This window comes from Drosophila erecta, unplaced genomic scaffold, assembly GCF_003286155.1.
Source record: "Drosophila erecta strain 14021-0224.00,06,07 unplaced genomic scaffold, DereRS2 tig00000055-arrow-pilon, whole genome shotgun sequence".
Taxonomy (NCBI): Eukaryota; Metazoa; Arthropoda; class Insecta; order Diptera; family Drosophilidae; genus Drosophila; species Drosophila erecta.
Window position 1 is genome coordinate 18,053,701 of NW_020825200.1, and position 25,958 is coordinate 18,079,658.

The 25,958-nt window shown below is 48.8% G+C and overlaps 4 protein-coding genes across 10 annotated transcripts; 3 read left to right on the plus strand and 1 right to left on the minus strand.

Annotated features, from left to right (window-relative positions):
* Positions 1-28: 28 nt before the first annotated feature.
* LOC6540870 lies at positions 29-1,177 on the minus strand. Its single transcript, XM_001970344.3, has 4 exons — positions 775-1,177; positions 627-712; positions 373-523; positions 29-314 (listed from the first exon to the last, which is right to left on the minus strand). Exons 1-4 carry the CDS (start codon positions 1,031-1,033, stop codon positions 145-147), a joined length of 666 nt encoding a protein of 221 aa, XP_001970380.1. The 5' UTR covers positions 1,034-1,177; the 3' UTR covers positions 29-144.
* A 577-nt stretch (positions 1,178-1,754) lies between these two features.
* On the plus strand, positions 1,755-4,651 carry LOC6542971 (serine proteinase stubble). The gene is made up of 6 exons (XM_001970345.3): positions 1,755-2,377; positions 2,431-2,738; positions 3,015-3,534; positions 3,589-3,696; positions 4,281-4,379; positions 4,440-4,651. Exons 1-6 carry the CDS (start codon positions 2,314-2,316, stop codon positions 4,505-4,507), a joined length of 1,167 nt encoding a protein of 388 aa, XP_001970381.1. The 5' UTR covers positions 1,755-2,313; the 3' UTR covers positions 4,508-4,651.
* Positions 4,652-5,419: 768 nt separating this feature from the next.
* On the plus strand, positions 5,420-12,067 carry LOC6542981 (serine proteinase stubble). Of its 4 annotated transcripts, none has more exons than XM_001970346.3 (6): positions 5,420-6,006; positions 7,614-7,793; positions 9,842-10,360; positions 10,579-10,756; positions 10,827-11,205; positions 11,300-12,067. In XM_001970346.3, the coding sequence occupies exons 1-6, from the start codon at positions 5,844-5,846 to the stop codon at positions 11,513-11,515; spliced, it is 1,635 nt and encodes a 544-aa protein (XP_001970382.1). In that variant the 5' UTR covers positions 5,420-5,843; the 3' UTR covers positions 11,516-12,067. The 4 variants fall into 4 exon arrangements, with proteins under 4 accessions (XP_001970382.1, XP_015014575.1, XP_015014576.1 ...); XM_015159090.2 differs by lacking the exon at positions 5,420-6,006 and adding an exon at positions 6,880-7,508 and having other exon boundaries at positions 11,300-12,065; XM_015159089.2 differs by lacking the exon at positions 9,842-10,360 and having other exon boundaries at positions 5,424-6,006; positions 11,300-12,064.
* A 478-nt stretch (positions 12,068-12,545) lies between these two features.
* On the plus strand, positions 12,546-25,958 carry LOC6543169 (serine proteinase stubble). Of its 4 annotated transcripts, none has more exons than XM_015159091.2 (9): positions 12,546-12,642; positions 17,552-17,768; positions 21,030-21,187; positions 21,250-22,828; positions 23,012-23,419; positions 24,412-24,589; positions 24,645-24,797; positions 24,862-25,133; positions 25,197-25,958. In XM_015159091.2, exons 2-9 carry the CDS (start codon positions 17,552-17,554, stop codon positions 25,358-25,360), a joined length of 3,129 nt encoding a protein of 1,042 aa, XP_015014577.1. In that variant the 5' UTR covers positions 12,546-12,642; the 3' UTR covers positions 25,361-25,958. The 4 variants fall into 4 exon arrangements, with proteins under 4 accessions (XP_015014577.1, XP_026835191.1, XP_001970384.2 ...); XM_026979390.1 differs by having other exon boundaries at positions 12,547-12,617; positions 25,197-25,942; XM_001970348.3 differs by lacking the exon at positions 12,546-12,642 and adding an exon at positions 13,692-14,106.

Consider the following 25,958-nt stretch of genomic DNA (forward strand, 5'->3'; position numbering starts at 1 on the left):
TTTCGTGTGTAAATAAATTATACAAATATTGAAATGAATTCGAACCCGCGAAACGTTTATTCATCGTACAAACGAAGTCCAAATGTCATATTTTTACTTTTTCTATTCGTTGCTGTTGCAGTCTGGAAATGGTCAATGTGCATGTTACTTTTGGATCGGCAGACGCGGCACATAAACATGCTGGAAGGGAACCCCAGCGGCAGTCCATCCATTCTCCGCATCCTGGTAGTAGATGCCGCCCACTCCCCCGTCCTTCGACTGCTCAATCACGCGAAATAGGGTGAAGACCTCGTGGTAGATCTTGTAAAATATAACTGAGGCGGAGATACTCGTACATGATTGGGATCTTTGGGTCAGATATACTCGGCTTACCCAGCACAAGGGTGAACACCAGAAGGCACATTAGAAAGCTCGACAGGTCAATAAACAGACCTGCGGTCGCGTAGAAAACCCCCAAATAAAGACCGAAGCCAAAGATAACGCCATGATAGATCAACCAGGGATATATTAGGCAACTGGAGTCCTGTTGAAGACACTCTTAGTTATAGTATGGCTTTGGATCTTATATTGCAACAATATGGCATCGAGCTTAAGTGGATGCACTAATATACACTTGATTTACTTACCCGGGCAATACCAATTAGCAGCAGCAGACTGACGCCCATGTTGATCAACGAGAGTCCGTACGCAATGGAACTAAAGATGGTCAACACTGGGCCAAGTAATCATTACTAGATGTCCCAAGGTAAGGGCTCCAGATCGGGGACTACTTACAATTGATCAGTAGCTGCTGTTCCGCCACCGGGACCAAATTCATGGGCCACTGGTTGAGCAGCAGCTCGATGTCGGGACGCACGTGGATGGTCAGCGCGGAGCTGCCCAGGATGACGCTGGAAATAATCACTCCCAGCCAGCCGAGGATAATGACGTTGTACTTCAGGTTCTGGCACTGCACGTACGAGATGGTGTGGCTGCCGGCCATCGCAATGGCGGGTGCCTTTCCACCAGGATGCGATGGATTGTTGGGGGCCATAATGCCAACTTAGCGTGATTTTTGCCGGAATGTTCTGTTTTGGGGTTTGTTTTGTGTTTGCAACAGAACAAACAACGATGTACTGAAGGCTGGACGAGTGGAAACCAGGTGACAGGAGTGCTGGGAATCAGGGCCTGCTTCTTTGCAGCACAAATGTATTTGTGTGGCAATCTAAAATGCGGTGTTATTTAATCCAGACTAGAGGAAGAATACAAGAATGACAAATGAGTTTTTCTGCCTCTTAGGATTTCTAAAGCCATTTTCACTTTTCCACCTAATGATACTGAAACAAGCGACACTTAAGAACCCTATTTGGTATGCTAATCCGCCCAGGTGGCGACAAATTAGAAAGTTACATAAATGAATGTGTGGCCCCCATTTGGGCTGGTGGTTCTCCCGTCTCCAGATGGCCTAACCCCAAAAAGCACTCCGCTTGCCGCCAGTCAACTGAGCTGCTCCCATTCCGGCTAGAGATGGCAGCGGTTCTTGCAATTATGTCGCGTAAAATAATTATAATAGACTGGGAGAACATTTCCTGCGCCGCTGGCGGCGTCATCAGCATTTCGTAATAATTAGTGCTGATGATGAAGAAGATCGGGCAGCACATGTGAAGCAGCAGCATCAGCAGCAGCAACTTAAGACAGCAGTCGCTTCAACTGGCCGCAGCAGCCAGATCAACCTGTTGCTGCGTCTTCTTGGCTAATGGCGTGAAGTTAGTTTGCGTTTGGCCAGCGGCGCGTGCGGTTGTGGCTTGTTCCCCGAATAAGAAGAATAGCAGAACACTTCTCGGAAATCGGATTCCAAAAATGCGGTGTGAAACGCAGGTGCGTGGCTGCTGGGGAAAGGAAAACTGAACGGAAAACTGTGTCATCGAGCCAGTCAGCTCGGCCAACAGAATTGGCATAGTTCCCATTATGATTGTTATATAAAAATCCATTAGCCCCGCCATTAGCCAGCGACCCATTTGCAAGCGACCCCGAAACTTGTTCGCCTATCAAGGACACCGATCTCTTTTCCACCGAGAAGCTCCCCGAGTCACCCGAGCGCCGTGAGTCACCCAGACAGGCCCATAAACAGCATCGACTTCTAGTAAAAGTGGAGCAGCAATAATAGGAAACGTAAGAAGAAAACGGCAGAGCAGAGCCAGCTTAAAAGTGAATAAGAAATTGTCATGCTTTCATTGGCAACAAAGGCGTTATAGCCCATTCTGATGAGTGTTTGAGTGTCATCCTCCTCGGGGAGAAGTAAGTGCGAATAGTGACCCCGAATCAGACGCCAAGATGCAGTTGCTCATGTGGCTGTGCCTCCTCCTGCTCCTCTGCCGGTCCAGTCCCAGCCAAGCCAGTGAGTACGCACGTTCTGTAGGAGTTCCACCTCTAGTGACCCAATCCCCCCAGATATTCTGAACGCCCTGCTGGGGGTGCCCGCGGAATGCGTCCACCAGAGCGGCGTGTGGCCCTGCAAGCTGAGCTTCTCCTGCTGGCTGCAAGGCGGCAAGCACGCGAAGGGATGTGGCAGCAACAAGTGGCTCTTCAGCTGCTGCGTCGCCGAGCCACAGCATTCGCACCAGTATCTCTCCCCCTCCTCGCCGCTGGCCAACCTGGCCAACCTGGTGGACTATGGGAAGCTGAAGCTGAGCCTCAACAGCCTGCCCAAGCGGATCATGCTGCGCAGACGTGACGACAACGAGCTGCTCAATCCCAAGGTGGGTCTGCTATGCTGCAGTAATTGAGCCATGGCAACCGCAGAGCGGGATAATTGAGCAATTTCGCTTGACAGACGGGCAGGATTTCCCTAATTAGAGCTAGAATGAAACTGTAACTTATTTTCAGCGGTTTTCTAGTTTGGTGCCTAGATGTGTATGTGTGAATAACCATATAGTCATTAAACAGCATTGACGCATTAAGATACATATTAACATTTATCATATAATATTAAATATTTGATGAGCATTCCCACCTAAACCATATCCAATTCACAGCCCGAGTGCGGACTGCCGCGGACGGCGCAGAACACGCTTCAAAAACGCATTATTGGGGGACGGCCGGCGCAGTTTGCGGAGTATCCGTGGCAGGCGCACATCCGCATCGCGGAATACCAATGCGGCGGGGTGCTCATCTCGGCAAACATGGTGGCCACGGCCGCCCACTGCATCCAGCAGGCGCACCTTTCCGACATCACCGTGTACCTCGGGGAGCTGGACACGCAGGATCTGGGCCACATCCACGAGCCGCTGCCCGTGGAGAAGCACGGCGTGCTGCAGAAGATCATCCATCCGCGCTTCAACTTCCGCATGACCCAGCCGGACAGGTATGACCTAGCCCTGCTGAAGCTGGCCCAGCCCACGTCCTTCACGGAGCACATCCTGCCCATCTGCCTGCCCCAGTATCCGATCCGGCTAATTGGGCGTAAGGGTCTGATTGCCGGGTGGGGCAAGACGGAGGCGCACATCGGCCACGCGGGCACCAATATGCTGCAAGTCGCCAGTGTTCCCATCATAAGTGAGTGCAGAATCCCACTAAGGTGCTCCGTAATTATGCTCCCTTGTATTTCAGCCACACTGGACTGCATTCGCTGGCACGAGAGCAAGCAGATAAATGTCGAGATCAAGGCCGAGATGTTCTGCGCTGGACACTCCGATGGCCACATGGACGCCTGCTTGGGTGAGTTAATGATACTGAAATCCTGGCTATTTCTGCCTAGCGTCCTTGGCAAATACAAAATGTATGTGCTCTTAACATTAAATATATTATGTATGGCTTCGTTAATTAGAAATATTTTTTCTAAAGAGTTTTATTTATGTGCTAATGATATTGAGAGCCTTTAAATACAGTCCCAACCAATATATATATTTACTCTGTGCAAATGGCAAAAATGTTAGTGTAGTGTGACTTTTGTAGTAGTGACTTTTTTGGCAAATGAAATTAGGCCAGGGGCCACAAACGATTCATTTTATAAGACGTTGCCTAGTTCAGCCAGGTATCAATGCATACTTTCAGGCTTAGCTTTAAAAATACAGTGCGTAACTGCTTGTTTTGCCTTGAATGCTTCTGAAAAAGAATTTGATTTTTAATTTTTCAAAACCGTTTCACACAAATCATAAGAGAACTCACTACGTTATACAAAGTTGCTCATGTGATGAAGAGCAACGACTTGCTACTTTACTATTGGTCCTTTAATTTGACATATTGTTGCATTGATGAATTAAGCCCTGTAATTAATAACCTGTTTCAATATCATATCCCAGGTGACTCCGGGGGACCGCTGGTGATCAAGGAGCGCGGTCGCTTTGTGCTTGTGGGCATAACCAGTGCTGGCTTTGGTTGCGGAGTAGATCATCAGCCAGGTGAGACTCGAAAGCCATGTGGTCTATAAAGAGCTATAGCTTTTCGATACCCACGCATAGGCATTTATCACAACGTGCAGAAGACTGTGAGGTGGATACAGGAAGTGGTGGCCCACAACGAGTTATAGCTGCAGATGACCCTGGAAATCCCCTCCGAACCTTTGGCAATGCAACACATCTCATTAGTTTACGGCTCGTAGCATTAGGCAATGGCAATGGCAACGTGCAATCCGCCGCCAGAGACGATTTATTTATTAGATTTAATAAACAAAACAATTAGCCTATTGTGATAGCGTTTGCCACTTGGGGAAGTGGGCTGGAGACCGACCTTGAACGCCGCCGCCCGCTGCCAAAAAGAGAAAACGTGGCTGCCCAAACAAACAAGCCTCTTGTTGGGTTATGTCACTGGTTGTGCCCTATTTGGTGGAGTGCCACAAATGGCACAATCCCTAACTGCCAGGCGGTAATTCGTACATTAGGCGCATTAAGCCCAGGCAGCCTGTGTTACCCAATGTTGCTGTTGCGCAGTGCAACTGCTGTTGCTGTTGCTGCTGCTGCTGCACCGCAGCAAGATGTGCATGAGCATATGTCGCTGAGCGGTGGCAATGAAATCCGAAATGTGTGCCATCGAACGGTCAGTTATTATTGGTAATTGGTAGTGATTAGGCGCGGTTCGAAAACTTCTTTGCGCCGCAAGTAAATGTCACGCTTGAGACGAGGCTCGATGCCGCTGAGTGGTATTTTCCGCCTGCAATTTGTTCGGCCATTGTTGGTTTTGCTAAAACACCAATTTGAGTTTTGATGGAAAATGCGACTTCCTCTTTGGAGTGGAGTGGTGAAGGTAGAGAGGCGAAATTGGATATTAGTCATGGCGACAAAAGCAGCAACATGCAATTGCCAGTTGCGAGTTGCCAGTTGAGCGACAAAACTCGTTGCCTTGGCCACTTTCGTTTTCAATGCGGGTCTCTCGCCGTCTTAGCTTGGCTTAACTTTTCTCTCGATCCGCTCTTTGGTGACTATTACTCAATAGTCGGAGCTCGGCTGGGCTCGCTCCGTGTCGTACCGCTCGCCAGTCGGTTGGCGGTGTTGATGGCATTTTGATTTTGAATTTGTCAGCCCGCTGTTTATTAAGTGCTTCGACGCGACGGCGCAGTGGTTGCGAACTGCGGATGCATTTGGACGACGCGAGGCCGCAGAAAGCGAAGTGTAAAATATTGAAGATACGCTCTAAATTATTGCCAGGCCTGCCGCAGAAGTGAAGAAGTGTACGGTGGAGAAAACTGTGGACTTAATTCCATTTGCCAGGGCCCAGCACTCCACTTCGGCCTGCTATGCAAACGAGGCGCGATTATTCAATCAAAAACTCGCGCCGCTACGTGAATTAAGTGAAACACAATTGCAGAAATCAGTGACAGACGCGGCAACAACAAGTGTACTCAACAAAAAGTACGAAAGTATTGCAAAATGCGCTTGCCGCAGCAACTGCTCGTGCTGCTGCTTGCAACAGTGGCCGCAGCTGGCCACAGCAGCTACAACTCGGTGTACAACGAGGTGATCCCGCCGGAGCTGAAGCAGGCCATCAACCAGGAGTTGCCCAAGGAGGCCAAGTTCTTTGACGAGCTGGACTGTGAGTATTTCTCCCCCAAGCCGCCCTTCCCTGCCTTCAAATCAAATCGAGTTCGTTGCCTAAGTCTTTCGTTCGCCTGGCACAATTTGCATATTAGTTAACACGCCATGCTTAACCTTGATCTTCGCTGCTCCTCCACGTCAAGCTGGGACCAATCCCCGATCGGGGAAGTTGTGAAACCCCCTTTTGAAAATCGGACTCAGGCCTCCGGCGAAAGTTCAGCATTCCGTTCTTGGGCAGCCAATTCATCTTGCTTAATTGGACTTTCCAAAAGAAAGACACGAAAGCCAATTAAGCCCGAGCTTAAGGTGATTACCCATTAACATAAAGGCAGCAAATGCGAGATGTAAACTCACATAGAAAGCCTGCGATTTTAGGCAACTGTGAATGACTATCAAAACGATGGCCAGTCAGGCTAAATATTAAAAATCAAACGCCGCAGCGTGGCGGCTGCACAAGTTCAATGGCAGCAGCAGCTGCCACGGATATATGTAATACGAGTATGAGAAAAGCAAAAGTGTTTCCAGATACCGATACGCGGACAGGAAAATCCACTGCAATTAACTTCAATTGCGCACTCGCTGTATTCGAAAGTGTTAACAGCAAGCGCCGTGAGTCGGCCATTTTCCCAAAGATTATAGATTATTTGGTTTGGCCTTTTATGTAAGCAGAAACCTTGGCCAAAAATAAAAACCAGCGACAAAAAAAAAAAAAACGTAAACAGCCCAATTGAAGTCGAGCAAATCGATGGCTTGGCAACATGTTGCCGGTTCGCTGGCAACACCGCTGCGCAGCAGCTCTGCGCTGCTCCGATTCGAACAGATAAAGTTGCTCTGCAAGTGAAATGGCCAAAAGCGGCATGTCTTCGGGTCTTCGACTGCCTTTCGGACCTGGCTGCTCGGCTCTGGGCTTGGCGTTCGCAAAAGCTTGGCTTAGTTCTGAGCCGATTTTCCCGACGCGCGGTCGCCTTTCCGTTTGCTCGCTCCTCGCCGACTGTGTGCGCATGCGTAAAGAAAGATAATTCCAGAGGCACAAAAGTGAAGTGAAGATTACGATTTTCTTTTCGAGCGTCGAAGCTGCGCATGCGTGAAGAGCGCCAGAAAGCCCCAAATGATAATAAAAGTGAAATCCTTTGTGAACTAGTGGCAGGACTGCAGCTGGTCGCGAGCCAGTGACGGCTAAAAATCAATCATAGGCCAGAAAGCGAAAGTGCCACTACCCCCATTGAAAGTGAAAGTCCGCGTGGGACAACCCCTTTCGTTTCGCCCACTCGCCCACTTGCCCACTCGGCATGCTGCCATTGCCCAGACACTCCAAGGACACCTGGCTGCGGCTGGTGGTTCTCTGTGCCCTGATATGTTTGTCTGCTCCCAGAAGTGCAGATGCTCTGGGCTATCCCAGTGCCCAGCAGGAGCACGACATGCTCATCCTGGACGCCCTGTCGCGGCGCAGTGGAACCGGATACTATGGCGAGAACAGCGTGATGGAGATGCTTTCCCGAAGTACTTAGCCTCGAACCATTTGACCCGACCAGACCCCCACCCTGCCACCCTGCCACCTCTCAACTAATCTCTAATCTCGTTCCCCAACCGCCCCTGTCTTTGCAGTGATACCGCAGTCGTGCCGCTTTCGTGGCCACAAGTTCGAGTGCGGCCTGTCCATCTCCTGCGTCTTGGGCGGCGGCAAGCCGCTGGATCTTTGCTCTGGCGGCATGATCTGGTCTTGTTGCGTGGACAAAGACCTCGACGCCGAGGAGAGTCCGCACGCCGCCCCGGTGAACAACACGAGTGAGTATCCCCCAACGACATCCACACCGTTCCTACTTCATTCCGATCCCCAAAACCAGACACACATTTGATTCTGAAAGACATTTCGCCTCGCGCGATTCCCTGCAATTGGAAAATTGCTGCGCTTGAAGTTATGCAACTCGGTTTCGTATAATAGCGCAATAAATTAGCTTGCATTTCGAAAATGACATCAAATTGCTCTGTGCACTAGCACACAAGCAAGGGCCTTTGGGCTCCGTACGGGGATATGCAACTAAATAGCGCAGAACACTCTATTCCGAATGGGATAATATTGTACGAGTATCTATTTATTTTGGCATGCTAACATATTCTTTAATCTTGCATTAAAACATATTCTTTATATGGTTATAGAATAAGATTAAATGCAAGCCTTTTGTACCGCTTATATGGGTAGAGTCTATAAACAATTTAGCATTATTACTACTCATTTTCTTTTTATCTTTATTTTAATGACCATAATATTCATGATATTTCAAAGCAATTTCCTGAACTTATTGACCAGAGTTCTTATATACAGTTCTGCCAAATTATTATTATTGCATTATTAGTCAGTGACATTATTAGTTGTGCTGTTCATCAATAAAGAAAGTACCATTCACTGTGATCATATGCTTAAATGTTGACAGCCTCTACAATTAATTATAATACAAATTGAAGTGTAAACTATAATTTAAAGGTAACTTAAATATATTTTGGTACATTTTTCTTGGGCGTGACTTAGAAAAATGCATATACTTTCATCATGAATATGATAACTGCTTTTTCTGAGATATTTTTTGGTTAAGAACACAATTGTGCGAAATGTGTAAAGTAAAATAAGCCATATTTAGTTAGAAGCGCAGTTCTTGACCACAGAATTTTGCTTTAATTTGGATCGAATATGCTCACATTCCTAAAACCGATTTAAAGCCGTACTCTATTGCTGCTTTATGGATCGATTGGCTTGCCATCAAGTGCACTGCTTCTATCGTAATCGCAGTAGATGCAATTACCAATTCGGCAATAGTGCAGCTAGAAGACCAAGGAGAAGAGCCATTCCTTTTATATTATGCCACACACGCATCGGTATTGCCCACGGAGTTTTATTTATTTTGCTACTTCAAGTTGCTGTTTTCCATCTTCAGCTGTTCCGCAGCTATTTTGTTGTGCTCTGTTTAATTTTCTAGATTTCTGCCTTTTTTCGAATGCGCTCGTTACGAGCATAAAAGCAAACCTGAACAATAACAAAGCATTACAACATGTTATGAATAATTCTTGGTGGAAAATTTTGTTTTCCCCGTCTCTCACTCGCACATCAATCTCTGTCTCAGCCTCAACCTTTTCTTTTGCCGCAATTTAACTTAATTTTGAGAGACTTTTCCCCCTTTTGGATCAACCTTTTCCTCGAAGCCCATAAAGAAGCGGGTTCTGCGTGCTTTCTTTGGTATTTCATGTGTAAAGTTTTCCCAAGACGTCTGGCGACAATGATAAAGCCAAAAGCTGAAAACCGAAAACCGGAGTCAACCCCGAAATGGGCAAAACTCACTTGCGGAAATAAACGAAGGTGAACGTTTTCGCGTTTAAAAGTGAAATTTTTGGATTTCTTTCTTTGTTTCAATTCGACTGGGCGCCCTGCTCCTCATCCCTGCCCCACCGCAACCTTTATTATTTTGTTTGCTTTCAAATGTGGGAAAAATCACAGCGCCAAAGTTACGGCATACCCGAATCAGGCCGAGTTCCGAGCTCCGAGCTCCTCGAGAGTGTTAATCAAGTCATGACGCCGTTCTGTGTCTCCCCCCAAATGGCTTTCGGATTGTTTTGAATTACGTGCGAAACACCCGGACACCCAGTCTTCGTCTTAATGCCTCGACTGACCACACTGGGCCCAAATTTTCAGCTGACATAATAGCATTCGTGTCTTGGCCCCCCTTTTTATTACGAATGCTGACCAGTTTTTGGGGGAAAGTCTGACACCGACTCCGTTGGCCATGATGACTTCTGGAGTCGCTTGCCAGACCATCATCCTGTATCCCAATTCTCACACACAGGCGACATAATACACTTGCATGACATTTACCCCGACCTGTCGACGAATGCCAACAAGCCGCAGCACCACCTGCACCACCACAGTGGCAACGGCCTGTCAGCGGCCCAGTCCACATCGTCCACAGCGTCCTCCTCCGCACGACCGGCTTACCCCAGCAGCTACTACGGCACCAAGCGACCATCCCACTACAGCGGCTCCAATTCCTACAAGCCAGGCTCCTCCGCTGGCGGATCTGGCCGTCCATCCTCCTCCTCCTCCAACCTGAACAGCTGGGAGCACGAAAGCGGCGGCCACCTGGGCTCGATCAGCGGGATCACAAACCACCTGGACAGCTTCTTTGACGCCGAGTCACAGGCGCCCTTGGACTCCGCCGGCGCGCCACCACCACACGAACCGCTGCCCAACGCCCAGGCCTTTGCGGTGGGCAATGTCCTGGACCTCAATGCTGGAGAGGCAGCGGACGAGTACCAAAGTGGAGGCAGTGGTGGCTACCACGACGCCAGCTATCGTCCAGTGCCGGGTACAAAACCACCACCATATCACACATCTCTCTCTTTTCTGGCACCTCTGCAATTGGTTCTTTTAACCTGCACCACACAACCACTCACCCACTCTGCCACTCTGCCACTCTGCCACCACTCACTATGTTATGTTGCTCTCCTATTTTCTGTAGATCATTTCTCGCCTTGTTTCGGTGCCCCATTAGCCTTACTTACCGTATCATATGTTTATTCCCAGGCTGCGGCGAGGTCTACACGCGATCCAATCGTATTGTAGGAGGTCATTCCACGGGCTTTGGCTCTCATCCCTGGCAGGTGGCGCTGATCAAGAGTGGGTTCCTCACCAGAAAACTCAGCTGCGGCGGTGCACTGATCTCCAACCGCTGGGTGATAACGGCTGCCCATTGTGTGGCCTCGTAAGTACAGCAAAAACAAAAAGGGAGTCTTTCCAATAAAAACTAAGATACATCTTTGGTTCCCTTGCAGCACCCCTAACTCCAATATGAAGATCCGCCTGGGCGAGTGGGATGTTCGTGGTCAGGAGGAGCGCCTGAACCACGAAGAGTATGGCATCGAGCGAAAGGAAGTGCATCCCCATTACAACCCCGCAGACTTCGTAAATGATGTGGCCCTGATCCGCTTGGACAGGAATGTGGTCTACAAGCAGCACATCATACCCGTCTGTCTGCCGCCTCCATCCACCAAATTGACCGGCAAAATGGCTACTGTGGCTGGGTGGGGGCGAACCCGACACGGCCAGAGCACAGTGCCCTCCGTGCTGCAGGAGGTGGACGTGGAGGTGATCTCGAATGATCGCTGTCAGCGATGGTTCCGAGCAGCGGGTCGGCGAGAGGCCATACACGATGTTAGTAAACCTTGGGTTTAGATATCCAGCTCGCATAACTTTTCCCAAAAAGCATCTATGAAAAATCTATATTGACCAATATTTTTCCATACAGGTCTTCCTGTGCGCAGGCTACAAGGATGGGGGCCGGGATTCCTGCCAGGGCGACAGTGGCGGCCCATTGACACTGACCATGGATGGGCGCAAGACCTTGATCGGATTGGTGTCCTGGGGCATTGGCTGTGGCAGGGAACACCTGCCCGGCGTCTATACGAACATCCAGCGTTTCGTGCCCTGGATCAACAAGGTTATGGCCAATGACAACGCGTAGGCGCCAACGCGTAGGTGTGCGTCGCTGCGAAGATGCATGCCGTCTGCCAGGCCATGTGATTCCTCTACGACTCGGGGTTGCTAGTGTGTAAGACCGAGGTCCCTGGGGCCTTGTATTTATTTTACCATACTCCACTTACTAGAGTTCCTCCACCTCAATCAGTCCAACCCTTCGGTACTTCCACCCTTCATTCGACTTCATTGCATTCCCAGCATTCTATTTAAGTTTTCGATATTTATTATACGCTGTTCGAATATGTCCTACATTTGCGGTCCACACTCACTTACATCGTATTGATACCAATAATTATGTTTTAAAAATAAACAAAACTACCAAAATGCAGCAAATGCTTCTCATTGACAAAATATATTTATTAAGTGAATAATATTGTATCTTAGCATCACAGGGTGGGGAAATATTCTTAAGAATTACGAAACAATATATGAAAGTAAGTGAAGTAGGAATTTTACATTGCAATCTGTATTTGACACAATGCGGGGTTCGCGTCCTGGGTGAGTAGAAATACACTGCATACTTTTAGGCAGAATATAAGCCTTACACAATAAAAAAACCCAAAGAAAATGATTTCAAAATGGATTGGAATCTGTGTTTATCTTGTTAGGCAAATAAGAAACAGAGGCAGCAAACATCAGCCAGAAATGCATAACAGGCCCGAACATCAAACAGAGATAACTTCTAAGATAGCGCGGGAAATCCAAACTGGGTCCATGCCGTGCAACAGGTGCCCCAAGCCGAGCATGATCTGAATTTCTAATGAGCCCGACTTCCGCTGGCCACCAACCAGTAACCAATGACCAGTATCATCGCTGGGCATCAACTGGATGGATGGGATGGTGGTGCCATCAAAACTCAATAACCTAATCAGGGGAGAAGAACCGAAAAGGAGCTTATCAGCTGCTCTCTCGCCTGGCGTATCTGCCTCGCTCTTAGCATCCACTTGGCATCCACTTCTTCGGGCGATTGGCCAAAGAATCGGGGATCGCTTGGCTTTCCAGTCTTAATTCCTCAGTTGCTGTGGAGCAGCCCCAGTGTCAAGGTCTCTCGAGTTCAAGGAACGGCCAAAGACACGCGTCATCGCCAAGTCAGTCAGTGGTTGATAGTTAATTGTGCGTTTTGTTTTGTTTGCTTCATTAAACAGAGATGTTGTGAGGCGCGATTCTTGTGTGCCATGTAAATGGGTTTCTTTGGCAGTCAAATGGCCTTTTCCAAGAGCTAATGATGTGTGGATTGGAGCGAGTGAGGCTCGAAGTACCTATACAAATGGAAATTGCTACGATGAGTGCATTAAGGAGCTTTTGCCTCGATTTGTATCAGAAGTTTAATATTTCCCCTCCCAAAATAAGCAAAGTGTTTTTCCCCAGAAGTGTTGCTCCTTGGAAGTTTCTTCCCACACATTTCTGGGAAAACACACTTAAAAGCCGAAGAAGTCGCCATGCAATTCTTATCAGCCAACTGGTTGGCCTGTGAGCCGCAGCATAATGAAGATTGACTTTCTTAACCCGACGACGTGCATAAATTAAAAGACAAACAAATGGTGGCCCCCATACGCACACTCCCACACCCACTGCCACTTCCACTCGCACAGGTGACAAAGAATGGCGAGCAGCGGCAAAAACAAACTCATTTGCACCACAAAATATATGTATTAAAAGAAAAAGCAGCGATGTGTACGTGTGTGTGACCGTGTGTGTGTTTGTGCTGCCTTCTGCTTCTTGCTATTTTAATGTGAAAGCGCTGTTAACCCCAAACCCCCCCTTCCACTGCCAACACCACCCCCCGCCAAACACCTTTGGCCGCCAATCAGCTGTGAGCCGCCTCAAAAAGAGAGAGGTGGCCAGAAGAGAGAGAGGTTCATTTGAATAAGAAACAGAAACAGCGCCTAGCTTTTGGCCGTTCTCGGTGTTGGCCTTAATGAAAACCGTTATGCGCGTAGCGCAGTCGACGCCGACTGCACGCATGCGCACATGTTGCTGGTTTGCTTTTGGCTTTGACCGGAGTAACTTTGAGCCGGAGTGAGCGGGCGAGCGAGCGAGAGAGAGTCAGCTTACTAACCAATTTCGCCTTACCAAGTTCTTCAGCTCTGCCGGCGTGGCCAAATCTCAGTCGCGGCGGGCAGAGGCAGCGACGGCACCAGTGGCAGTGGCAGTGGCAGCGGCAGCGGCTTCACCTGGCTCACCTGGTTTGTGGATCTTTTGTGTGAGCTCCAGTCGGCAGACGTGCGCAACTTGTCGCGCTCTTAACTTGGTCTTCAGCTCGTCTTCCGTCTTCCGCGGGTGTGTGTGCGAGTGTGTGTGCTCGGGGACTAAGCGAGTGTGCGTGTGTATGTGTGTGTGTGAGTGAAATAATTGGCCTGACCCAAAGTCCCGGGCAAGTTCAAGTGCAAGAATACAAGCCAAGCCAACGAAATCCCAACCAAGAAAGGAAACGAATCTGGGGAAACAGATTTTGCCAGCCGGCTAACAGTGCTTTGTGTGATCTTTTTTTGAACGAAACAAAAGATAGAACTGCGGAAAAAGGCCAAGCGGCAGTGTCAAAAGTGAAGAAACTCATAAAACAAACGAGCCACAAACGTAAGAGTTATAATCACACTCATATGGTAACAGCGAAGTAAAAGAAATGACCCAAAATAGCTGGCAGCAGTGAACCGAAGCTCGACGTCAACTGGCAGCCAACGCAAGTAAATGCAAAAGATCCGAGACTCAGATACGCATCCGCCAGATACGCCGGCTCATTTTCCCTGTGCCAGTGGTTGTGCCCAAAGTGGCTGTGCACTTTCTACCGCGTACAAGTCAATTAAGCGCCAACTCACTGCGGTCACAGAAACAGAAACAGAAACAGAAACACATTCAGATGCATGTGCTGAGATACAGATTCAGATACAGATACCGAGCAGCCGATAGATGCGCATAACTGCAACTAACTGCACCAGCAGAGGCTGCAAAACAAGAGCAGCCAGTTCGAGCGCCGCAAACACGGCCAAAGCTCGAAACGAGTCCAAAGCAAAAGTCGCTCCCTCCTCTGTAAATTTATTGAAATTCCTGTAAAATGCAAGCGAGCCAAAGCGGCGTGCCACAGGAGTTGGGGCACCACCACCACCAGCAGCAGCAGCAGCAGCAGCAGCAGCTTAGTACAAGTGTCTCAATTGCGCTGTTACTGCAGACTGCTTCTGCTTTTGCCTCGGCGGCCGAGAAAAGGCAATCTTGAGCAGAACTTTGCTTGCACCAGCTTCCTTTGGCTCTTCGGCCAACGATTTTTGCTTTTCGGTTTAAAGAACTGGTCTGATAGTGGTTATGCCAATGGCAAGGCGAGAGTATCAGGGGTTAGATGGACTGCGAGTTAATTTTATAAAGGATACACGTATATAGGATTTTACAAGGGAAAGGAGAGAAACTGGGGTAGAGGATTATCTCTTAATATACGAACGGGAATATCGTACAAGCTGAGATTGACTTAATGCAACTGTAGTAGTTTTCCTGTTCATTCAAATTTCTCTATGATAGTTTTCACATATTACGTGATGAGTAGCATAGGGTCGACCCTGCGCCAACACACGGCTCTTCCTTATTGTTGGAGGACTGCCAGTCAGCCTGTCTTTGGTCTAAAACGCACTCGACAGCAGGGAGTGATGTGGAGGGCAGTGGCGGGGTGGAGCACGTTTGTCTTGCGGCCACAGAGCCACAGATGATCTGGCAGTAGGAAGCCTGTTGCGTTATTTGCATTTCACGTTCTGGGGCCGCTCTGGTTTATACAGGTTTGCCGGGCAGATCGCCTCCCAGGAGAAGATGATGATTGGGGTGATAGGATGAGGCTGCCTGCGTAGAGTAGCGCAAAATGGCTCGCCGTAATTATTGTAATTTGCATTCGGCATTTGCAATTGAGAAACTGCCGTTGATGGTTCTACTGAACCTGCAATGGCAATGGCAGCTGCTAAAACTATTAGGCGGCCAAAAAAACTCAGCGACAGGCGATGCGCGCGCCTGCCCATCGAGTTCGTGCCCTAAGTCTTTCGTTTTGAGCTAATGAACTGGGCCTCCGCTGACAGCCAGTTGGGGACATGTGCCCAGAGATGCCAAGCCGCTGGGCCTTGGCAGCCCGCAGCTCAGTGGACACAATACAAAAAAAAAAGAAAAAAAACAAATACACACAGAAAGTTTCTCCGAGCACCGTTTTTGGTAAGCAGAAATGAAAGCAGCGGCAAGAGAGACGCACTTCTTATTTGATTACACTAGAAACGTAGTCGATGTGTATGTGGTTTCTTTTGACGAACTAGTCGTTCCATGGCAAATGGCATAATTCTTTTGTTCAGCATTTGAAATTACAAGCCGCTGCTGGCATTTCACTTTTCTTTTAAGTAAATACTAAAAAAGAAGTCACAAAGAAATTCGTTGGCTTTCGCTTTTACGCAGGGCTAACTTAGCTGCAAAAAGTATTTTTAATATCAAACAAAACGAATTGTAATTTCACTTTTAACGAGCAAATGAAATTGCCACTTGTATTGAGTCGCGAGTGGAGATTACTTAATTGCTCATTAAACGAGGTGGAGCTGGAGGGACAGCCCCAACAATCCCGAGATCCCCAGATCCCGAGATCCCGCGATCCGGCGATCTACCGATCCGATGGAAATCATGCAAATCATCCGCTTCTGCTGCTTCTGACCCAGATCCGGCCACATCTCGCTCTTCCCAGGCATTCTGGTTATCGCTCAGAAATTCATGTTAATTTGCACACAGAGCCAACGCCAACACAATTATACAGATACGCATACCGATATGGTCTGAACGTGACCCAAATACACAAATAGCTGGCCAACATTTTTGAGGCTGCGAAAAGCCAAACAATCGTGAAACTGGACTTGAAATCGTGTGTACTAGTAGTGAATGTTTCGGTTCGAATTCAACGTCTAATTGACGCATCCGCATGGATATGTTTTATGGCTTCCGTTCTTGATTACAGATTCCCGATGCCGATTTAGCATTCTGGCTTAATTAAAGCCATTTACTTAGTAAGTTGCGGTCGAAGTTCCTAACAGCCAGGTTCAACGACCGCATTACGCAACTCACAGAAGAGTCGCTAACAATGAGAGTTACTCTGCTCCCTTTCCGCCGCCAAACGCAGCTAATTTCTCAGCGCTGCAGAATCGTGACTTAAAGAAAGACCCAAAGAAACCAAACCAAACAGAACAGAACAGAAGAGCACAGAATGGTCGATCAATGAATGTGTTGTCACCGCAAGATGCCTCCGGGCATGGACACAAGTATGCGAGATATAGACGCGCCTTGTCATCGGATCCCGGAGCAGGTCCAGTTAACTCTAGCCAACTCATCATCGTCATTTGTCGCCGTTTGTTAGTGGTTCGCTTTCTTTGATTGCTCCGGCTTATGTCATCATTTCTGTACATTTTCCAGCGCTGAACTTTCTTTGCCAGATCGAACTGCGGCTCAATTAGGCGTGTGTTGAACCCCGTCTCTCAATGGGATGAGAACCAGTTGGCACCCGGGGCAGCCCTGGGAATAGAAACCCGAGGCTAAGTGCATTTCCATACTGTTATATAAACGGGGCGCAGATTATACAATCAGTAAATGATTCCCCTTCGGGTCGCTTTCTATGCTCACACTTTTGCTTTCCATTTGGAGCATTTTAGGCATGACTAAACAAGCAACCCGGCATATTACACATACACCCTGGCTGCCTGGGCAAATTTAGCTCGTTCGGTTTCCGTTTCTGTTTCTGTGTTTTGTTTCATTTCTCCCCGTTTTTGCATATGCAAGTCACCGAAGAGAGACTTTCACCTACTTGAGTCAGACGAGGCGTATTGCTTCTACGCACTTGTTGCTTCCTCCGTTTGCCCGCCGTCTGCGCCGCTTTTCTCTGTGGTTGTTGGGCCGTGCCCATCGGTTTGGTGTAGAAATATGGATTCGTTAAGTGATCGATTTGAATGGGGCCTTAAAAACGTTTCACATTTCACATGACTCATCCGGCGGGCAGAGACTAACCAACTTGTGGACTCTTTTGCAGATGGGTGCACAACACACGGATACGGACACCTATACGTGCACAGCAGCCAGTAGGGCGGTAGAAGCCTCAGATCTGACCCCCAAAAGAAGTGGAGCATCAGCCCCGTTCAGAATGCCACGCCCCAGCCTCTTCTTCAGCTTTCTCACGCTGGGCAGCCTGCTGCTGCTGACGGTAGACGCCAGTCCCGTATTCGTGGATAATCCCAGCTTAGCACAGTGTAAGTACCCGATCCCCAATTCACCACTCTCACTTCTCCGATAGAATCATCTGCCCAATTGTGTTTATGGGTGTCAGGCAATTGACGCTCTCACTTAACGGGAATTACTCTGCGGGAAGAGATTCCGCTGCTGATGCACATACCGATCCCATCAGTCCCTTTCTTCCACATCTTTTCCCGAGAACTCCAGCACTTTCTCTCACGCAGGCAATTGAAAGTCCGGGATCCCCGGTGATTAAAATGAAACTAAACCCAGATCTTAAGTAGCCGCACCTTAAACCAGACGCCCAAAGAAACTTTGGAAAATATAATAAGCACGTTTCAAGTCACGTAACAACTAGTAATGTGACATATTCCAAATTGCTTTAACAACAATAAGAAAACATCATGCTTTTTTAACAAAGAACAGAAATCTAATAATGGCGAGGGAAAGAAAAAACATGAACAAATGAAAAATAAGAACTGCTGATCAGTAAGAACATAAAATCAATCAAAACATTTAACTTACCTGGTAAACTAATGGAATATAATTAATCTGCACCAATTGAAAAGCTTTTAATGCCCTTAATCACAGGGCTGCCTTTTATTAATTACATTACATTACATTATCAAAACATAAAACCTTCCAACATTTTTGACAGAATACTATGCAGTATCAAGTATGTTTATCTGTAACATAAAGCTAATGGCACAAACCCAGATTTAAATCATAGAAAGCCATGCAAACTTTTAAAACGTAGTCAAATTTCGGGATCGTTTAACTTTATGCTTAGAAAAGATTGTTAGAGTTATTGTTCAGCATCAACCATCTTGAGATAACAGAAGCTTGCAGCCATAAACTTTATTGCCAAACAGGCGAGAGCACGGCAGCAGTAACAAAAGACTTAAGCGGCGAACTCGTACGCAGTGAGACCAAACTTAGAACACAAAGGCGACAGAGCCAGAGCACTTCTAATGAAAGTAATCAAAACTAATGACAATAGAGACAGGCGTTGCCGGGAACGAAGATTAATTGGGTCATAGCCATTAAGAATCAAATTTATACGCTATTAGCACTTCCTCTGCGGCCCCACACAGCTGCCAATTTGTCTGCTAAAAGACAACAAAGCGCAGCCTTTCAGCTGCCAGCGGAGAGATGAAACTAAAACTACGAAACTTTCATATAATCCGAAGCTGGCCAAAGAGCCAAACTGGCGAACTGGCGAACGTCAGCGGGCAAAAGCAATTGAGGTCAGCCATCAAAGAATGTTGCCATAAAATAAGCAACCGCTGCCGCCAGCCAGGCCAGTCCGTCTTGGACATTCGGACGCGGGCCAGGTATCTTATTCGGATTCAAAATCGGAATTATACTTTGGTCAAGAGCATGTTATGTTTACGACTGGACCGCAGCGGCAACAAAGAAAATATAAATAATATGGATCCACTCGGGCAGACAGATACCCGCAGACGGAGACGCTGGCGGAAAGCGGCGGCTGCAGAAAGCGGAAAGTAAATTTGATGGCAAGTGAAAGGGAAATAAGACAAACAAACCCGGAGATCGAACCGAACCCACTGTTCTTGGCTGCCGCTGACCCACATAGCCGCTGCGCCACTCACCCACAATCGGGCCACGAAATTGTGGTGCCGCATTCGCATGCCAAAAGCGAATTTCCTTCATTGCAATGCGGGTCTTTTCCTCTCTAGCCGTCTGTTGCCCCAACTCCCCCAAATCCCCTTACCCCACCGCCTTCGATTCTGGCTGTTTGGTAGGCCAGGCGAGTGGCTAGCGAAACATATGCTAAGCTGTTGACCCAAAAAGCCACAAAACGAAATGCAAACAGAAACAGAACGGCTGCCACTGCCGGCTCGGCCACGATGTATGGAACGTGACAATGTCTCGGGCTGAATCCACTTTTCGATGGATTATTATCGTTCTCGGCTCTGCGGCGCAAGTTCGTGTCTTGAGTCATCCGTTTTTGGGCCGCTTCTGAGGCGTGGAAACTCAATGCCCAAGTGAGCTCTCTTCAGAATTTCGTGTTAATTGCATAAGAAATGCGCGGCAGCTTACGGCTAAAGTTCAATAAACGCGAAACACCAACCAGGCAATTGGCAATATTTATTTAAATACCCTTTAGAATGATAGGGCTATCAACTTTTGGAGTGTTTTAAAACATGTTAGCTCTAAGTTATTCCAACACTCACAAAGATGCCGTGGGCTTGGTAAGTAGTAGAGTAGACATTTATGTCGAGTGTTAAGAAAACTTTTTAATTTTAGTATTATTTTTTAGTGCCACTGCATTTTATCTTATTAATAAGCAGATAATAAAAACCGAAATGAAACGTTGAACATTTATAACCCACAAAAACTAAGTAACGGACAGCTTATAAAAGCCAAGAAATAACCATAATTTGCACCTTCAGTGCTGCTTTATATTTAGGAAATCGCGGTGGTCAAACGATGCGTGATTTGTTTTCTTTGTAATGATCAACAAAGTTCAGGCAAAGTGGCTTATTTATGTGCGAGTATTTTAAGCGGTAAGCCCAGCTTGTTAAGTGAATTTATGAGCAAAAGGGGCACTCAGGACCGCCGACTGTGCTTTCCTTGGACAGTCGGGCTGCTCCACGTTATTTCGCCCTGGCCGCGATTTGTCAGGCCCCGAAACACAAATAACAAATAACCAAATAACTCTTGGCCCCGTGCCGCCGTCTGTAATTATATAAGTTCAAAGCTCGAGCTTTCGGATAATTCTCGGCTCGATTACACAATGACGATGGTGGAGATGATGACGATGCTGGCGGTTCTGGGCGAAGCGGCAGCCGCAGAAGAGCAGAAATCATAAATAAATAACAATAATGCGGATGGGCTACTGTTGCCTCATCGGGCGGTCTTATGTGTATGTTTTGGCCGGGCGATGATGACGCCCTTCAGCGATCTGGTGGCTTTTATGGGCTCTCCTCGTGCTGGGTTTTGGCTTGGGGTTCATACCCGTGTTCGTGCTAGTGTTCGTGATTCGTCTTCGTTTGTTGCCACTTCATTTTCACTTGTGTTAACTGTTTGGCTAACGGTAAAGAGCTGGCTCAAATTGGCGTACAAATTCGAAGGCGTTAATCGCCGCAGCAAACGGAAATGGTGTGGAGCAGTCGATTCGAGGCGCTGGGACCAGAATGGGAATCTTATTTGCTTTGTCCCCCATCATCATCATTACTTAGTGTATAATAAACATTATTCTGTGCTACAATTATACTGATGTTCTGTTCTGGTAATTACCTCGCTGTTGACAGTCCAATCTGGTCGAAATATCCGTCATCTGCCCTGCATCGTTCGCAAATCGGGACGCTCTGGAGTCTGTATGTTTGCCATAGATTGCATCAAGCAGAATGGCACCCACCTGGGCACCTGCATCGATCGCTTTTACTTCGGCTCGTGCTGCGCCATGAAGGTGAGTAACTAGCATCCACTGAAACCCTCCAGAGTCCACTAATTCCTCTGCCCAATTACCAGGAGGAAGCCTCGCTCTTTGCGCCAGAGATCAACGACAACAGCATTGACCAGAACACCATCTCCCACTTTTCCCACGAGTCTACCACGCTGCCCACCAGTGCCCTCTTCAAACTAACCACCGAAAGCAGCTTGTCCAGTAGCAGCAGCAGCGGTAGCAGCACCACCCATCAGCACACCACCAACGAGCTGCTCAAGAACGTCACCCAGTCCTATCTGAGCACTGCAAAGCCGTCACCAGTCCGCCCCACCAGCAACGGGACGCACTCAACCACACGCCGCCCACCATTAGCACACACCACCCACAAGAACTCACACTACGTGGTGCGCACCACTATGAAACCCAGTGCCGCGCCGACAACAACGTTTACGCCAACTATTAAGCCGCCACGGCGGCGCACAACCACCTCCAAGCCGGTGCTAACCACTGCTCCGATTGTGGAGCAGCGCATCGAAACCACCTCGGTGCCCACCAAGTTTGTGACTTTCCAAATTGTGGAGACGACAACGCCTGCGGTGACCGAGCCCACTCTCCTCCAGGAGACAACCACAACTACCACCAGGCGACACACCAGACCAACGGGCAGCAGCGCCGCAGCCAGTAGGACAACCAGCAAAACTACAAGCACCAGCACCACCACAACAACAACCACAGCAGCTCCACCCACAACAACGAGCCCGAAGGCGGCCGCAACCACCCAACGTCCAACACCACCGCTGCGCACCACTACAAGTAAGCCGCACAAGACCCATCCCAGCAGGAGGCCAGCACCTGCGAAAAAGCCAGTGACTACGACAACCACCACCGCCAGTGGAACACAATCCACTCGGAAGCCGGCCGATAGTCTGGCCAGCAGCAGCACCACTGCAAGTGCCACCACAGCCTCCACAGCCACCACTGCGCCAGCTCGAAGGCCCGTGGCTCAGACGAGCAGCAGCAGTACTACCTCCACCAGCGCCACATCCACAACAACCAGCGTCTTCAAGGACGAACTGCCCAAGAACCGCACCACAACAAGGATGCCAGAGCGCACCACTCAAGCTCCGCGGCCCAAGCCCAAGCCAACCGGGGAAATCGTCAAGGTGCCCGCGCTGATTGCCGAATCAACAACAACCACCGTAACAAAGGGTTCATCCAGCAGCGGCAGCAGTAGTTCGCAAAAGCCACCAGCAACTAGCACCACTCCTTTGGTATCCAAAAAGAAGCCAACCACCACCAAGGCTCCAACTACCACTACTACGCCACCCACTACAACCACAACGCCGAAACCCACTCGGAGAACGAAGCCTCCCACAACAACAACCACTACTACTAAGGCAACAACAACCACCACCAAGGCAACGACAACAACCACCACAACAACAACTACTGCAAAACCTCTGATCGCCACCGAGCCACCCACAAGTGCACCCCCAACAACAACCACCAAGAAGACCGGCCTAATCACTTGGACTGATGTGAAAGCTGAGCCACCGACTAATGCCAGTATTTCGAACGATTGGCAGCCGGCACCACCTCCTAATTGGATGCCACTGACCACCGAATCAAGTGGAGCCGCTGACAAAACACCAGCTACAACAGGTAAGCCTTCTGCGCTAAAAAAAAGAAGAATTTCAAGGATTTTATCTTTGACATGAGATGAAAAAACGAACGTGAACGCTTAATAAAAAAAGCTTTAAATACTATATAGCCCTCTTAAAAGCAATCTGTTTTTCCCCGCGCACATGGCGGCTCTACTAATGCCTGTTCTGCATCCTTTCACAGCACCACCTAGCGCCACCGACAAAGTGGTCATCTCAGTGGCCACCAGTGTCAGCGAAGTGGAGACCCACGGCCCGAGCAAGCCGCAGAAGACCACGAAGCCACCGAAACCCACCGGCACAGTCAAGCCCGCAACAACAACCACCGCAACAACAGCAGCGACAAGCACAGTGAAAACCACAGCGGCACCAGCGAGCAGTATAGAATTAGCCTCATCTACATCATCTTACACGGATCTCGGCAGTGATTTGGCAGCCAGCAGCAGCAGCAGCACCACCACCAGCAGCCCAACAACCGCAGCCGAAACCACCGATTACAGCGGCGAAGAACCGAACACAACGACCATCGAGGCTACGGGCAGCACCACCGTGGCACCCGCCAATGCATTGGAGGGCGTCGATTACAAGGAAGGTGAGTTCCATTGCTGGAGTGCTGGAGTGGCAGGAAAACCCGTTCCTGCGGGGAGAAATCTATTAATACCTTGTGGCTGACTTTGGCCATAAGACAAAGCCAACGTGCGTGGCCATTAAATTCAATTTGAAGGCTAAACGCTGGCCTTGAGCCAGCATCATCGGACTGCAGACCAAGAAGCGGAGACATCTTCCGAGATGTCCGAGGTGCTGTCCTGGGCCAGCTCATAAATGATTACACAGAGAGAAAGCACAGCCCAACTCCAAAGTCATAATGAGTTTACATGATCTATCTAAATTCGTTAATACCTATTACTCAGGGTGCTCCCGCAGAAGAAAATGAACAAACAATAGGTTCCTCATAGATTCTGCTCATCCATCTTATAATTAGTTGCTTGCAAAGACTCTTATACTTTCTCCTAAGCTTTTAGCTAAGGTGAGTGATCAAATTCCTCAGTGCAAGAAGGCTCCTATGCTCCTAGGCAGAACTTTTGCTAGACGCAGTCCGCCACAATTTTTACAGCAATCATTTACAATAATGACTGCATCGTGCATGGGATCGCGGCGGTCATTGTGCCGCATGGGTCACGTTGTCGGTCGTCGGCCAAAGCCCACCGAAAACGAGCCAATCCGAGCCAGAACCCCCGCTCCCTGCATCCCGTTGACCGATTTGCAGCGGCAAAAGCAATCTCGATGCACGAATCGAAACAAGTCGCACTGCAGCTCGGCTCGGATCGCTTCGGATGGGCTCGGTCTGAGCCAAGTCGAGTTTGTGGCCATAAAGTAGGCCGTTGACTGCCTGCCTTCGGGCAGGCCAAAGTCAAGGACTGAGCCTCCTTGGCCAAAGCACATTACATTTGAGCCCAAATGACTGAGTGCCAGGCGGAGTGATTAAAATGTTTAAGGCCCTGGCGGGCCCATTACTTTAATTGTGACCCGACGCAGGCCTATTAAGCAAGATCCCGCTCTGAATCCTTCCACTTTTTGTTTCAGTTTGCGGTCGTCGCATGTTCCCAGAGCCCCGAATCGTCGGTGGAGCCAATGCGGCCTTTGGACGCTGGCCCTGGCAGATCTCCCTGCGCCAGTGGCGCACCTCCACCTACCTGCACAAGTGCGGAGCTGCGCTCCTGAACGAGAACTGGGCGATCACGGCGGCCCACTGCGTGGACAAGTGAGTAGTCAATGGCCCAACCCATAGACCCAGTGCTCATGAGTGTTACTTTCAGTGTGCCACCCTCCGATCTCCTGCTGCGCCTGGGAGAGTACGATCTGGCGGAGGAAGAGGAGCCCTACGGCTACCAGGAGCGTCGCGTGCAGATCGTCGCCTCACATCCGCAGTTTGATCCGCGCACCTTCGAGTACGATCTGGCCCTGCTCAGGTGAGTTGGTGGCCCCCTGTGGTAGACTCAATTAACCACAACTTCCGTCTCCGTTTGCTGGCAGGTTCTACGAGCCCGTCGTCTTCCAGCCGAACATCATTCCCGTGTGCGTGCCCGACAACGATGAGAACTTCATTGGCCAGACCGCTTTCGTCACCGGCTGGGGCCGCCTCTACGAGGATGGACCCCTGCCCAGTGTGCTGCAGGAGGTTGCCGTGCCCGTGATCAACAACACCATATGCGAGTCCATGTACCGCACCGCGGGCTACATCGAGCACATACCGCACATATTCATCTGCGCCGGCTGGAAGAAGGGCGGCTACGACTCCTGCGAAGGTGAGTGAATGGCCATGTCTACAACATGACACCTTTCTAAATCGAAACTGATGATTTCCCCAGGCGATTCCGGCGGCCCAATGGTGCTGCAGCGTGAGTCCGACAAGCGCTTCCACCTCGGAGGTGTCATATCGTGGGGCATTGGGTGTGCGGAGGCCAACCAGCCGGGCGTCTACACCCGCATCTCGGAGTTCCGGGACTGGATCAACCAGATCCTGCAGTTCTAGGTCCCGCCCCGGCCCGATCCTTAGTGAATGCCTAGCACGTCTTCCCCACACGGCATCGGAATCCAACTCAGACTCGGACTCGTGCTCCGGTTATGGAGAGATCCCATGGAGCATCAGATCGGCCATAACCCGAGCAACGATTCCAGTTGCCACCATTTACCTCCACCTGCCCGCACAGCAACCACTGACCAGACACTTCCCTTGTCGTAATCGTAATCTTACACTTAGCGTTGCCTAGCCTAGCCTAGCCTAAACTAGTTAGTGAATGTGATTAACCAGAGATCACTGTGCAGTCACGGCTCATGTAACGTATTAACCGATTGGACGGACTCCTAATTTATTCCCATTTGCTGTACATAATTTTCTAAATTATTGCATAACATTTACACTTAGCTTTAGTCCTATACAACATTAATTTAGGGGACTCGACGTCGGTTGGGTCCTTCGGTAGGGCACCATTATCACGTAAGTCGCTTCCACCCGAACCGAACCATGCGGCAGAAGCTATTGTAATTTTATTTTATAACGTACTGTAATTATTTATTTATAGCAGCTCATGCACAACAGAATTAATTCTAATAAAATGTTTAAAACAAAC

Excerpts from the sequence above, each read along its gene's own strand:
- LOC6540870 (XM_001970344.3), bottom strand. The coding sequence starts at position 1,033 with ATGGCCCCCAACAATCCATCGCATCCTGGTGGAAAGGCACCCGCCATT. Across the intron at positions 713-774 it reads ACAGCAGCTACTGATCAATT|TGTTGACCATCTTTAGTTCC; the intron begins GTAAGTAGTCCC and ends TACTTGGCCCAG. Across the intron at positions 524-626 it reads TGCTAATTGGTATTGCCCGG|GACTCCAGTTGCCTAATATA; the intron begins GTAAGTAAATCA and ends TGTCTTCAACAG.
- LOC6542971 (XM_001970345.3), top strand. The coding sequence starts at position 2,314 with ATGCAGTTGCTCATGTGGCTGTGCCTCCTCCTGCTCCTCTGCCGGTCC. Across the intron at positions 2,739-3,014 it reads ACGAGCTGCTCAATCCCAAG|CCCGAGTGCGGACTGCCGCG; the intron begins GTGGGTCTGCTA and ends TCCAATTCACAG. Across the intron at positions 4,380-4,439 it reads CGGAGTAGATCATCAGCCAG|GCATTTATCACAACGTGCAG; the intron begins GTGAGACTCGAA and ends ACCCACGCATAG.
- LOC6543169 (XM_015159091.2), top strand. The coding sequence starts at position 17,552 with ATGGGTGCACAACACACGGATACGGACACCTATACGTGCACAGCAGCC. Across the intron at positions 22,829-23,011 it reads CAAAACACCAGCTACAACAG|CACCACCTAGCGCCACCGAC; the intron begins GTAAGCCTTCTG and ends ATCCTTTCACAG. Across the intron at positions 24,590-24,644 it reads GCGGCCCACTGCGTGGACAA|TGTGCCACCCTCCGATCTCC; the intron begins GTGAGTAGTCAA and ends TGTTACTTTCAG.
- LOC6542981 (XM_015159090.2), top strand. The coding sequence starts at position 7,298 with ATGCTGCCATTGCCCAGACACTCCAAGGACACCTGGCTGCGGCTGGTG. Across the intron at positions 7,509-7,613 it reads GATGGAGATGCTTTCCCGAA|TGATACCGCAGTCGTGCCGC; the intron begins GTACTTAGCCTC and ends CTGTCTTTGCAG. Across the intron at positions 7,794-9,841 it reads CGCCCCGGTGAACAACACGA|GCGACATAATACACTTGCAT; the intron begins GTGAGTATCCCC and ends TCTCACACACAG.